Source organism: Sus scrofa, chromosome 12 (genome assembly GCF_000003025.6).
Source record: "Sus scrofa isolate TJ Tabasco breed Duroc chromosome 12, Sscrofa11.1, whole genome shotgun sequence".
Taxonomy (NCBI): Eukaryota; Metazoa; Chordata; class Mammalia; order Artiodactyla; family Suidae; genus Sus; species Sus scrofa.
In genome coordinates, this window is record NC_010454.4 from 46,253,422 (window position 1) to 46,267,542 (window position 14,121).

At 39.8% G+C, this 14,121-nt stretch overlaps 1 protein-coding gene across 3 annotated transcripts in view; it reads left to right on the plus strand.

The window, feature by feature from the left end:
• Positions 1-14,121, plus strand: part of NSRP1 (nuclear speckle splicing regulatory protein 1) — a 60,308-nt gene that overhangs the window by 42,220 nt on the left and 3,967 nt on the right. For 2 of the 3 annotated variants that reach the window (XM_003131784.6, XM_013981200.2), the window contains 4 exons: positions 6,880-6,936; positions 10,344-10,472; positions 12,376-12,583; positions 13,827-13,935. In XM_003131784.6, coding sequence (XP_003131832.1) covers positions 6,880-6,936; positions 10,344-10,472; positions 12,376-12,583; positions 13,827-13,935 — 503 coding nt within the window. Of the gene's footprint in view, positions 1-6,879; positions 6,937-10,343; positions 10,473-12,065; positions 12,208-12,375; positions 12,584-13,826; positions 13,936-14,121 lie in introns of all 3 variants that reach the window. The other variant, XM_021067519.1, reaches the window with a different exon arrangement.

Consider the following 14,121-nt stretch of genomic DNA (forward strand, 5'->3'; position numbering starts at 1 on the left):
ATGTGTCTTTTCGAGTCATGGTTTTCTCTGGATAGATGCCCAGGGGTGGGATTGCTGGATCAAATGGTAGTTCTATGTTTAGTTTTCTGAGGAATCTCCATACTGCTTTCCACAGTGGTTGCACCAATTTACAATCCCACCAACAGTGTACTAGTGTTCCTTTTTCTCCACCCCCTCTCCAGCACTTATTGTTTGTAGACTTTTGGATGATGGCCATTCTGGCTGGTGTAAGGTGGTGCCTCATCGTGGTTTTGATTTGCATCTCTCTAATAATGAATGATGTTGAACATCTTTTCATGTGTTTTTTGGCCATCCACATGTCTTCTTTGGAGAATTGTCTGTTTAGTTCTTCCGCCCATTTTTTGATGGAGTTGTTTGTTTTTTTGGTATGGAACAGTAGGGAGGTGTTTAAAAATTTTGGAGATTAATCCTTTTTCAGTTGATTCATTTGCAAAGATTTTCTCCCATTCTGTGGGTTGTCTTTTCATTTTGTTTAGGGTTTCCTTTGCTATGCAGAAACTTTTAAGTTTCATTAAGTCCCATTTGTTTATTTTTGTTTTACTGTCATTACTCTAAGAGGTGGATCTGAGAAGATGTTGCTGTTTTTTATGTTGGAGAGTGTTTGGCCTAGGTTTTCCTCTAAGAGTTTTATAGTGGTCTGGTGTTATATCTAGATCGTTAATCCATTTGGAGTTTATTTTTGTGTATGGTGTTAGGAGTGTTCTAATTTCATTCTTTTACATGTGGCTGTCCAGTTTTCCCAGCACCACTTATTGAACAAGCTGTCTTTTCTCTGTTGTATATTCTTGCTTCCTTTGTCATAGATGAGTTGGCTGTAGGTGCGTGGGTTTAATTCTGGGCTTTCTGTCCTGTTCCACTGATGTATATTTCTATCTTTGTGCAAGTACCATATGGTTTTGGTGACTATTGCTTTGTAGTATAGTCTGAAGTCAGGGAGCCTGATTCCTCCAGCTCCATTTTTCTTTTTTCTTTTTTTTTTTTTTTTTTTTTTTTTGTCTTTTGTTGTTGTTGCTATTTCTTGGGCCGCTCCTGCGGCATATGGAGGTTCCCAGGCTAGGGGTCGAATCGGAGCTGTAGCCACCGGCCTACGCCAGAGCCACAGCAACGCGGGATCCGAGCCGAGTCTGCAACCTACACCACAGCTCACAGCACGCCGGATCGTTAACCCACTGAGCAAGGGCAGGGACCGAACCTGCAACCTCATGGTTCCTAGTCGGATTCGTTAACCACTGCGCCACGACGGGAACTCCAAAATTTAAATTTTTTTTTTTTTTTTTGCTATTTCTTGGGCCGCTCCGGCGGCATATGGAGATTCCCAGGCTAGGGGTCCAATCGGAGCCATAGCCACTGGCCTACGCCACAGCCACAGCAACACGGGATCTGAGCCGCGTCTGCAACCTACACCACAGCTCACAGCCACGCCGGATTGTTAACCCACTGAGCAAGGGCAGGGACCAAACCCGCAACCTCATGGTTCCTAGTCGGATTCGTTAACCACTGAGCCACGACAGGAACTCCAAGCTCCATTTTTCTTTTTAGGATGTGTTTGGCTATTCTGGGTCTTTTGTGCTTCCAAATAAGATTTGTGGTTTATACCAAGGTTATTTCTTGATGTTCTTATTATACTCCAGTTATGCAAGATTTTAACATTGGGAGAGGCTGGATAAGGGACCTCCCCATACATTTCTTTGCACCCTCCAGTGAATTTATAATTATTTCAAAATAAAGTTTAAAAAATACACTTCTTTAACAAGAACTACCCCCAAACCAGGGCAGTTATTAAAGGAAGAGGTCTTCCCTTGTTATCTATCAAGTCCCACCATCCAGTGATCAGTAGAGCAGCACAGCAGAGGACTCCCTCAAAAAGAAGAGTTCTTTCTAATATGCTCATGCTTCAGGACAATGAATTTTCATTTATAAGCAGTTGCTAGTAAAGCTACTATGAGTTCTAGAAAACCTGTTTATAGCATTACCGTAACTCCCATGTCTAGTAAAGGATTCAGAGGTATGTGTCCTCTATTTTCCTTTGTTTTGGTGTACTGAATGTGAAACCTTAAGAAACATTAACACACAAAAGAATACATGTACAGCCTATTAAATAGTCAGCAGAATATGCTTTTCTATTTCAGTAGATGCAAATTGAATCATACTTTACAACTTCAAGTAAATGCCAGTCTGATTTGACTAAGCACACTGATAAATATACTGTAAAGTAAAACATAGTATCTGCTTTCTGGTGAACACTTTGGTTTAACTGTAATACTCCAAGGGAAAAAATATAGCTGCTATTTTCCCATGACTTAATTCGTTTAAATATAAGTATTTCTTTAGCCCAGTGTTCTAAAATGTAAACATAATAATAATGGTAGTAATGGTAGCTAATAACCCTTATTGAGCATTTCTTTGAGCCAGATACTCACCAAGTACTTTTTACATATTTTCTCATTTAATCCTCAAAACAACCTTGTGAGATAGGTACTGTTTATAGATGAGTAAAATACCTGGAATAACACAGTAGTAAGAGAAAGCAGTTTGAAAATCAGATCCCTGAGCCTACACTTACGACCATTATTCAGTACTTCCTCCTTATGCCATACAGTATAGGTACTCCACAGTTGGAGGCTGATATGTTGGCAGTTATTACAAATTCTAGTTTTGTTTTATTCACAGGGCACAAGTGAAATGTATTTCTTCTCTTGCTGAGTTCCGTAAGATGAAACCTTACCTGACTTATGCAAGAGAACGTGCTTTTTTCATTTTTATCTTCTCTTAGATAGTCTTTTTCTTAGAAACTAGACTAAATAAAAGTTGAGTCTTTTTTATTTTTTTTATGGCCTTACCCACGACGTATGGAAGTTCCTGGGCCAGAGATGGACTCCATGCTTAAGCTGTGCACTACACTGCAGCTGTGGCAGTGCCAGATCCTTTAACCCACTGCACCACCAGGGGAACTCCTAAAAGTTGAGTCTTGACATTTGTAGTGATTTTGTTGGTTTTGGTTTTTGTTTTTTTTAGGCTGTACCCATGGTATATGGAAGTTCCCAAGCTCGGGATCGAACCTATGTCACAGAAGCGACCCAAGCTGCTGCAGTAACACTACCAGATCCTTCATCTGCTGAGCCACAAGAGAACTCCCATGTAGTGATATTTTAATTTAAGGATAGCTCTAAAAATTTAGAGACTTGACCTTTAAAATATAAAATCTTAAATGATCCTGGTTTTAATTTTATTAGCTATTTTATCTCCAGTATGAATCTAGAGTTTCTTGTGTTTGTTATGTAGATTTTAAAATGTCATCTAATAACTTTCTAGTTTTTTTTTTTTTTTTTCCTTTGATTTTTAGGGCTACACCTGTGGCATAAGGAAGTTCCCAGGCTGGGGGTCGAATCAGAGCTGAAGCTACTGGCCTATGCCACAGCCACAGCAATGCTAGATCCAAGCTGTGTCTGTGACCTGTACCACAGCTCACAGCAATGCCGGATCCTTAGCCCACTGAGCAGGGCCAGGGATCGAACTCACATTCTCATGGGTACTATCAGGTTTATAACCTGTTGAGCCACAATGGGAACTCCATGTTATTGATTTTTATATTAGATCACTATTATTGAAACAACTAAAAGTTTTACTGCTACTGTTTTCATTTTTAGCTTTTTGTGTGTATATGTTTAAGCAGTCTTTGGCATTTTAGCCATCACCATTAATAGTCAGAGTTCCTTTAGCTAGAAAACTGAGAATCAAATGTACTTCGAAGGAGATAGTCCTCCCTGAGTTTTTCGGCTTAGGTTCTGAGTTATCTCTTTATCCACTGATGCTCTTAGAATTCTAGGGGTGTAAGTTGGTGAATAGGATATGTAAAATTACGTTCTCCATATGTTATCACCCTGTAAGTAATATCTGATTTTTTTCCAAAGGTTAGACTTCATCCTTCTAAACAGCTGTAAACATGAAAACAAAGTCTCTTGAGACGTCTTAAAGTGTATATACTTTACATTAAAGAGGCCCTTCCCATCTGCTTATTCTACATTAAATAAAAGTCTAGGAGTTCCCATTGTGGCACAGTGGTTAACGAATCCGACTAGGAACCATGAGGTTGCGGGTTCGGTCCCTGCCCTTGCTCAGTGGGTTAACGATCCGTCGTTGCCTTGAGCTGTGGTGTAGGTCGCAGACGAGGCTCAGATCCGCGTTGCTGTGGCTCTGGCATAGGCTGGTGGCTACAGCTCCGATTCGACCCCTAGCCTGGAAACCTCCATATGCTGCAGGAGCGGCCCAAGAAATGGCAAAAAGACAAAAAAGAAAAAAGTCTAAAAAGTAATAGCCTTGTATTTTGCTTTTCCAAGTTCAGTAGTTTAGGTCGAAGCATCCAGTTTGAAAGTAAGAGCAGGTGAACTATAAGTGACTGAAGGAGAAATAGGAAAATAATAAAAACAAAAAGTCTAGCATTTGGAGATTTACTCTTCTAGTCAATCCTGAAGGGCGTTACTGACTAATGATCAAGAAATATATATTTAATATACACTAATTAGAAAGACTGAGACATAAAAATGCATTGCAAAGAAATTCATGAGATATGCTTGGAATATTTAATATTTTCATATTTAAAATTTATATTCTAATGAGTGCAATTGTGTTACACCAAGTAACAGGCACATTTGAATTAAGTGAATAATACATGTAATACACAAGTAATACACCTAGCATAATAGCACCTGGCTCTATAGATGTTAGCTACTATTACTATTTTTATTAATAATATTGACTATAGTTGGAGTCATTTACTGGTCACCTGAAAGGAACTTAGTCTCTGTCTGTACACTTCTTTTAATTTACTAAGTGAGTGTCCTATTATTATCGTCTGCCTTTTGTGTATTAACTTTATTCATCTGCATGGTCATAGAGAACCGGAAATCGATTTGGTTATTTTGTTTGTTGCCATGGGAAACAAAGGAAGTACCAGTTGATTTTAAACAGCTGAAAACAGCAAATGTCAATAGGCTAGAGAACTATAGTCCTAGGTCTGAGGATTATGTTTTTAATTAAAAATAAATTCATCAATAGCCTTTTTTTTAAAAAAGATATAATTCACAACCATGAAATGCTTTTACATACTTTTAAAAACGTACTTTAAAAGTGTACATTTCAGTGTTAGCTGCAAGTCTTTACTTTTGCCCATTTGGTTATTACTTTATATATTCCTCTTGTCTTCTCTTAAATTCTTTTCTTTCTTTCTTTTTTATAGTCACACCTGCCGCATGTGGAAGTTCCCAGGCTAGGGATCAAATAGGAGCTGCAGCTGCAGGCCTACGCCACAGTCACAGCAATACTGGATCTGGAATTCTTGTTGTGGTTAACGAACCTGACAAGTATCCATGAGGATGCGGGTTCGATCTCTGGCTCTGCTCAGTGGGTTAAGGATCTGGTGTTGCCGTGAGCTGTGGTGTAGGTCACAGATGTGTCTTGCACCCACGTTGCTGTGGTATAGGCCGGCAGCTACAGCTCCCATTCAACCCCTAGCTAAGACAAAAGATAAAAAAAACAATACTGGATCTGAGCTGCATCTGCGACCCATGCCACAGCCTGTGGCAGTGCAGGATCCTTAACCCACTGAGCAAGGCCAGGGGTCAAACCCACATCCTTGTGGATGCTATGTTGGGTTCTTAACCTGCTGAGTCACAGTGGGAACTCCTAAAATTTTTTTTTTTTTTTTTTTTTTTGGGTCTTTTTCCCTTTTCTAGGGCCGCTCGAGTGGCATATGGAGATTCCCAGGCTAGGGGTCCAATTGGAGCTGTAGCTGCCGGCCTATGCCAGAGCCACAGCAACACTGGGATCTGAGCTGCATCTGCGACCTACACCACAGCTCATGACAACGCCAGATCCTCAATCCACTGAGTAAAGCCAAGGATCGAACCTGAAACCTCATGGTTCCTAGTCGGATTCGTTAACCACTGCTCCACGACGGGAGCTCCCTTAAATCCTTTTGATTCAGGTCTAATGTCATATCTCTTTGGGGAAGGCTTTCTTGCTTAATTCCTCATACATTTAGTTTCCTTCTACTCTGCTCTCACAGCTCTTTTTTATCCCTTTATTATAATATCACATTAATATTGTGATTATCTCTGTAGTTAATTTCTCTCCTTTCAGACCATTTATCTCTCAAGGACAGACGACTTGTTTTTATGCTATCTTCAAGAATTAGAACAGTGCCTTTTATGGTAGGCTTTTCAGTACGTATTTATTCAGTGATTATAACCACAGATAGTTCTGGCTGTCCCTAGTCTTCAACATGTACTCAAAGTTTGATACAGTATATTCAGTGGTGAGTATTAAAATAATGCGCTTTTTGTTGCTGAGAATCAAACTGTTTTAGTATTGGAAGGGACAAATCCTCCCCCACTCAAGACACACACATTCACATATGTACACAAAGTGAAATGAAGGAGTTCCCGTTGTGGCTCAGCAGAATCAAATTTGACTAGCATCCATGAGGATGCAGGTTTGATCCCTGGCCTTGCTCAGTGGGTTAAGGATATGATGTTGCTCTGAACTGTGTCATAGGTCGCAGCCGCAGCTTGGATCTGGTGTGGCTGTGGCTGTGGTGTAGGCTGGTGGCTACAACTGCAATTGGACCCCTAGCCTGGGAACCTCCATATGCTATGGGTACGGCCCTGAAAAGAAAAAAAAGCAAAATGAAATCCATAGAGGTTGAATGACTTAGTGAAGTTGGAACAAAAAAAGCCATGTTACCTCATCATAACATTATCTTTCTGTTTTTAACCATAAGTAAGGAATCAGTTGCCAACCAGAATTCTGGAAAAGAACTTTAAATTGCTTAAACAGTGACAGCATTTTCCTGTTTTATAGACCTCCGTGAGTGAAAGCCTTCAGAGGGAAGCTGCTAAGAAGCAAGCAATGAAACAGGTAAGGTGGTAAGTAAGTTAAATGCATTTGGTGAAGTATTTCAGCTCACTTTTTTTTGGCCATACCTGCAGCATATGGAAGTTCCCAGGCCAGGGATGAAACCTGTGCCACTGTAACAACCCAAGCCACTGCAGTGATAATGCCAGATCCTTAACCTGCTGCATAACAAGAGAACTCCTCAGCTTACATTTAGAAGTTATCAGTTTTGCCATCTAGGTAACTGAGACCAACAGAGTAGGTATGTATAGAGATTTTTTTTTTTTTTTTTCCCCATTTTAAGGCAGCGCCCGCGGCATATGAAAGTCCCCAGGCTAGGGCTCAAGTCAGAACTACAGCTGCCAGCCTACTCCATGGCCACAGCAGCAACACGGGATCTGAGCTGAGTCTGTGGTCTATACCACGCTCATGGCAACGCCAGATTCTTAGCATACTGAGCAGGGCCAGGGATTGAACCCTCGTCCTCATGGATGCTAGTTGGGTTCATTTCCGCTGGGCCATGACAAGACTCCCTAAAGATATAAGTTTATCTTGACCCTTGCTTTCTGAAAATGTGTGAAATATTTCTTGATCTACATAGATTTCAGGTTTTTTGTATAAATTTTAAAGGAGAAAAACAGAATTAGCTAATTAGCTCTTGGAGTTCCCTTATGGCTCAGCAGTTAAGGATCCAGTGTTGTCCTGCAGTGGCTCAGGTTGGTGCTGGTTTGATCCCTAGCCTGGGAACTTCCACATGCCTTGGGTGTGGCCAAAAACAAAATTTTAAAAAATTAAAAACAAAGAATTAACTTTTTATTGCTGTGTTGTAGATTAAACCTATTTCTCCTTCCTCATAACTTAGTCTTACAATATAAGCAAAATGATTTTTCCATTTTTTAAATTATTTTAAACTCCTCTACCAAGGAAGGAGAATGTAAGGTAATTTTCGCTAGACTTGCCAGCACCTTATATTTATGTACACTCTGTGGTATTTTCAGATACTTTTTTTATGAGCTTAGTTATTTATTTTTAGCTTCTATATATGAGAGAGATCATACTGTATTTGTTTTTCCCTGACTTACTTCATTTGGCATCTCCATGCTTTTTTATACATACATTAGCTTTTTTTTTTTGTCCTTTTGCCATTGCTTGGGCTGCTCCTGCGGCATATGGAGGTTCCCAGGCTAGGGGTCGAATCAGAGCAGCTGCTGGCCTTCGCCACAGTTATGCAGGATCCAAGCCGCATCTGCGGCCTACACCACAGTTCACAGCAATGCTGGATTCCTAACCCACCAAGCAATGCCAGGGATCAAACCCACATCCTCATGGATACTGGTTGGGTTTGTAACCTGCTGAGCCACAATGGGAACTCCCAAGAAGACAATCTTATTTACAGTTTCATAGAAAAGAAAGAAACACCAAGGAATAAATTTACCAAGGATGTGAAAGATCTGTACACTGCAAACCATAAAACATTGGTGAAAGGAATGGAAGAGGACACAGATAAATGGAAAGTTACTCCCTGCTCTTGATTTGGATGAATTAACATTGTTTAAATGTCCATGTTACCCAAAGCAATGTACAGTGCATTCACTAACAAAATTCCAGTGGCATTTTTCACAGAAATGTAACATCCATCCTAAAGTTTTTATGGAACCAATAAAGATCTCAACTAGCCAGTTTTGAGAAAGAACAAGGGTTACCACATTCCCTGATTTCAAACTATATTGAAAGCTCTAGTAATCAAAACAGTATGGTGGTGCATTAAAACAGAAACATAGATCATGAGACAGAAAAGAGAGCCCAGAAACAAACCCATGTATATCTGGTCAGTCAGAGGGAGGCAAGAATATGCAATGGGGAAAAGACAGTCTCCTCAGTAAATGATGTTGGGAACACTGGACAGCCACCTGTAAAGGTATGATACTGGACCACTATCTTATACCATACACAAGAATTAACTCAAAATGGTTTAAAGATTTGAATGTAAGACCTGAAACCATAAAACTTCCAAAAGAAAACATAGGTGATAAATTTCTTGACATCATCTTGGCATTGTCTTTCTGATCTGACTGCCCCCAATGGCAGGGCCAACAAAAGCACAAATAAACAAATGGGACTATATTAAGCTAAAAAGCTCTGGACAGGAGTTCCCGTCATGGCGCAGTGGTTAACGAATCCGACTAGGAACCATGAGGTTGTGGGTTCGGTCCCTGGCCTTGCTCAGTGGGTTAACGATCCGGCGTTGTCGTGAGCTGTGGTATAGGTCGCAGACGCGGCTCGGATCTCGCGTTGCTGTGGCTCTGGCGTAGCCGGTGGCTACAGCTCCGATTCGACCCCTAGCCTGGGAACCTCCATATGCCGCGGGAGCGGCCCAAGAAATAGCAAAAAGACAAAAAAAAATAAAAAGCTCTGGACAGTGAAGGAAACTGTCAGCAAAATAAAAAGGCATACTGCTGAATGTGAGAAGATACTTGCAAATCATATCTGATAAGGGTTTGATATCTAAAATATGTGAAGAGCTCATATAGCTCAAAGAAAAAAATCCAATTAAAAATGGGCAAAACACCGGAGTTCCCTTTGTGGCGCAGTGGTTAACGAATCCGACTAGTAACCATGAGGTTTCAGGTTCGATCCCTGGCCTTGCTCAGTGGGTTAGGGATTTGGCGTTGCCGTGAGCTGTGGTGTAGGTGCAGACACGGCTTGGATCCCATGTTGCTGTGGCCCTGGCATAGGCCGGTGGCTACGGCTCTGATAAGACCCCTAGCCTGGGAATCTCCATGTGCCATGGGAGCGGCCCTAGAAAAGGCAAAAAGACCAAAAGCGGAGGGGGGGGGGGCAATACACGAAAGTAGACATTTTTCCAAAGAAGACATACATGGATGCTAGTCAGATTAGTTTGCACTGAGCCACAATGGGAACTCCCCAAAGAAGACATACAGATGGCCAACAATCACATGAAAAGATGCTCAACAGCATTAATCATAAGGGAAATACTAGTCAAAACCCCAGTGATAACATCACTTCGCCCCTGTTAGAGTGACTCGTAAGTCAGTTATACTTCAGTGAAAATAAATAAGTAAAAAGTGCTTCCTACCATTTGAATCCTGAACATTTTATTTGGTAATTCAACTAAAAATTATATGAAAATTTAATATATATATAGGCATCTGAAAATCAAGGTTAGATGTTTTTTAAGTCATACAGTGGTCTTTCTGACCTTTTGATGTAGATAATTCTATTTATGTACAAGTGAATAGTAATAGTAAATGTTTATTGGACACTGTCAAGTTCTATACTAAGTGTTTTAAGTTTAAAATATGATTGATGCAATATTTATGATATATTTCTGATTTATCCTGTAGACTTTTTATGGTACTTATTATATTAGTTGGCTTCTATTTTTGAAACATATTTAATTTTTTTTTAAGACCAAACTGGAAATCCAGAAGGCTCTTGCAGAAGATTCTACTGTATATGAATATGACAGTATTTATGATGAAATGCAGAAAAAAAAGGAAGAAAGTAATCCCAGATTGCTTTTAGGAAAAGACCGAAAGGTTTGTAACTGAAAATACGCAACTTTCTTTGACTTGTACCTGCATTTTGTGTCTTAATCTTATTTCACCATGAGGATCAGTAATCTTAGGAAAACCTTTTAGGTATTTGAATTGTGAAGAGAGCTCCCAGTTTTAGATAGTACAGATTTGATTTAGAACCCAAGAAGCTCCATATTTAGTATCCTAACACAAGCAAGAGAATTACCTAACATTGGAGTTCCCGTCATGGCTCAGTGGTTAACGAATCCGACTAGGAACCATGAGGTTGCAGGTTCCATCCCTGGCCTTGCTCAGTGGGTTAAGGATCCGACGTTGCCATGTGCAGCGGTGTAGGTCGCAGACTCGGCTCGGATCCCGTGTTGCTGCTAGGCCGGCAGCTATAGCTCCGATTAGACCCCTAGCCTGGGAACCTCCATATGCCACAGGAGCGGCCCAAGAAATGGCAAAAAAAAAAAAAGAACTAACAATTTTATAAATTTTGGTTTTTGCTTTAAATTTTTTGCATGCTATTTTTTGAAAAATTTTCCTAAGAATGTCTTTGTAGTGCTTCTTCTGTTTATGTTTGTCTTTTATATTTTTATTCATAGATGGAAACTGAATTCTCTGTGGATATCATGATCATATTTTTAATTTGAAAAAAATTTAAAGGTGTGCTGATTGAATGAAAAAAGTTCATGTTTTTCTTTTTTTTTTTTTTTGTCTTTTTGCCTTTTCTAGAGCTGCTCACGTGGCACATGGAGGTTCCCAGGCTAGGGATCAATGGAGCTGTAGCACCGGCCTATCCAGGCCACAGCAACATGGATCCAAGCCGTTCTGCACTTACACCACAGCTCACGGCAACGCCAGATCCCTAACCCACTAAGCAAGGCCAGAGATCGAACCTGCCACCTCGTGGTTCCTAGTCGGATTCGTTAACCACTGAGCCATGATGGGAACTCCGAAAATTCATGTTTTTTTATCATTCTTATTCTTCCACAGAGGACAGACTGGTTTTTAAGGATCTTTGTATCTTACAGAATCTTTACAAATAAAGTGGTGATATGCAGTTATATTAAAGCTACTATTGGAGTTCCCGTCGTGACTCAGTGATTAACAAATCCGACTAGGAACCATGAGGTTGTGGGTTCTGATCCTTGGCCTTGTTCAGTGGGTTAAGGATCCAGCGTTGCTGTGAGCTGTGGTGTAGGCCGGCGGCCATAGCTCCGATTAGATCCCTAGCCTGGGAACCTCCATATGACATGGGTGCAGCCCTAGAAAAACAAACAAACAAAAAAAGCTGCTATCTTAAATAACTGTGTTTCAACTGATGTGTAAAATTAGTAGGAAGATTTCCTATTCACATATCTGTTGAAGAAGTAAGACAATACCAGTAAAAAGGGGGAGAAAACCAGTGGGGAAATTACTTATTTGAATTAAAAAAAAAATCAAATATCATTTTGAATAATTTGTCTTTACACTTAAATTTCTATTGAGAAGAATTTTATTTTCAATCTTGTTAGTAAATTTATATTGAATTTTGAGAAGTTAACAATCCTATTTATTTGGATTTCTGTCTTGATGAATTTCTTCTTTTTTTTTTTTTTTTCTTTTCAGCATATGAAAATTCCCAGGCCAGGGGTCAAATTGGAGCTGCAGCTGAGGCCTTCCCATCGCCATGGCAACGCCAGATCAGAGCCATATCTGCGACCTATGCTGCAGCTTGCAGCAGTGCCAGATCCTTAACCCACTGAGCAAGGTCAGGAATTGAACCCACGTCCTCATGGACACTGTCTGATTCTTAACCCACTGAGCCACAACAGGAGCTTCCTAATGAATTTTGTATTAATGAATTCATGATAAAAGTAGAATATAAATAATTACTATAATTGACTCTTTCCTAAATAATTTTATTTTTTCCCCTTAGCCCAAGTATATTCACAACTTACTAAAAGCAGTTGAGATCAGAAAAAAGGAACAGGAAAAAAGAATGGAAAAGAAAATACAGAGAGAACGAGAAATGGAAAAGGGAGAATTTGATGATAAAGAGGCATTTGTAACATCTGCTTATAAGAAAAAACTGCAAGAGAGAGCTGAAGAGGAGGAAAGAGAAAGGAGGGCTGCTGCACTCGAAGGTGAAATGGAAGAGGGGGAAGAGTGGAAGGAAACACACACAGGAGAGTTCTGCCCTGTCGTTAGCCATTTGCCCTGTCACTGAACTTTTAGATTATAATGTCATAATTTTTGTATACAACTGCAGGGTATGATATGCTATTGTGTAGTTATTACAAAACAGAAGATTTGAACTGAAAACACAGTTGCAGTCTTAGAAACTGTTGCTTCTACTGGACTTTTCACTTCGTCTCATTTTGTTGCTTAAAACTGGGTATACACAAGTCATTGCTTTAGAAAATTATTTCAAATGTTGGAGTTCCTGTCGTGGCTTAGCATTTAGTGAACATGACTAGCATCCATGAGGATGCAGGTTCAGTTCCTGGCCTCGCTCAGTGGGTTAAGGATCTGGCATTTCCATGAGCTGTGGGTGATGTAGGTCGCACACGCAGCTCAGATCCTGCATTGCTGTGGCTGTGGTGTAGGCCAGCAGTTACAGCTCTGATTCGACTCTAGCCTGGGAACCTCCATAAGCCACAGGTGCGGCCCTAAAGAGACAAAAAAAAATTATTTCAAATGTAAAAGCATCGATTACAAGCCATAACATCACAATATTTGTCAAAATATAAGCTGAGATTTAAATCCTAGTTATATTTCCTGGAACGAGAAAATGAGAGTAACATCACCCAAAGAGCATTAACTGGGCATTTACATTAATTACATTAATGTTATTAAAAGAATAACATTAATTCAAGAAAGAATAAAGATGTGCAGAGGCCAAAGAATATCTTAGTACTTGACTTTGGTGCTTTCTACTCATAATCATTTCTCAAGATCTAAGTAAAATATGTACTTATTTTATAAATAGCTTAATTGGCAAGTGCTATCAGCTTAGTAGAAGAAAGCCAAATGTATAAGACCTGATCTAAGCATTTACTGTTTGTTCTTCTGCAGCATTAGTTAGGACCAGATAGTAAATAGTTTAGGCTTTATGTACTATATGTCTCTTGTTGCAGCTATTCAACTCTGCCTTTGTAATGCAAAAGCAGCCTTAGGTATATGTAAACAAATGAACAGGGTCATAATCCAGTAAAAATTTATTTATAAAGACAAGCAGCAGGCCAGGTTTGGCCTGCAGGTTGTATAGTTTACCAGCTCCTGATCTAGAGATCAGTTTATAAACTGTGTTATATACTCTGTGCCTGTGAAACGGAACTGTATTTTACCTTGTTGAGTATATTCTCACTTTTGCTTTCCTTCTGTTAGCCCGTTTGGATGTAACAAAGCAGAGAGATCTCAGTGGATTTTATAGGCACTTATTAAATCAAGCAGTTGGTGAAGAGGAAGTACCTACATGCAGCTTTCGTGAAGCCAGGTGAGATATGACACATGAACTATTTAGAAGAAAGATACTGTTCATGATTTGTGGTTGTGGGGTCATTTTAACTCTCTGGAAGACTGTATTGTTGCATATTATGTTGTTAGCCAAGCCTGACCTAATTGAATGACTGGAGGTTGACAGTTTCTTAATTTAAAAACCTTTAGTTCAAGTGGGTTTTTT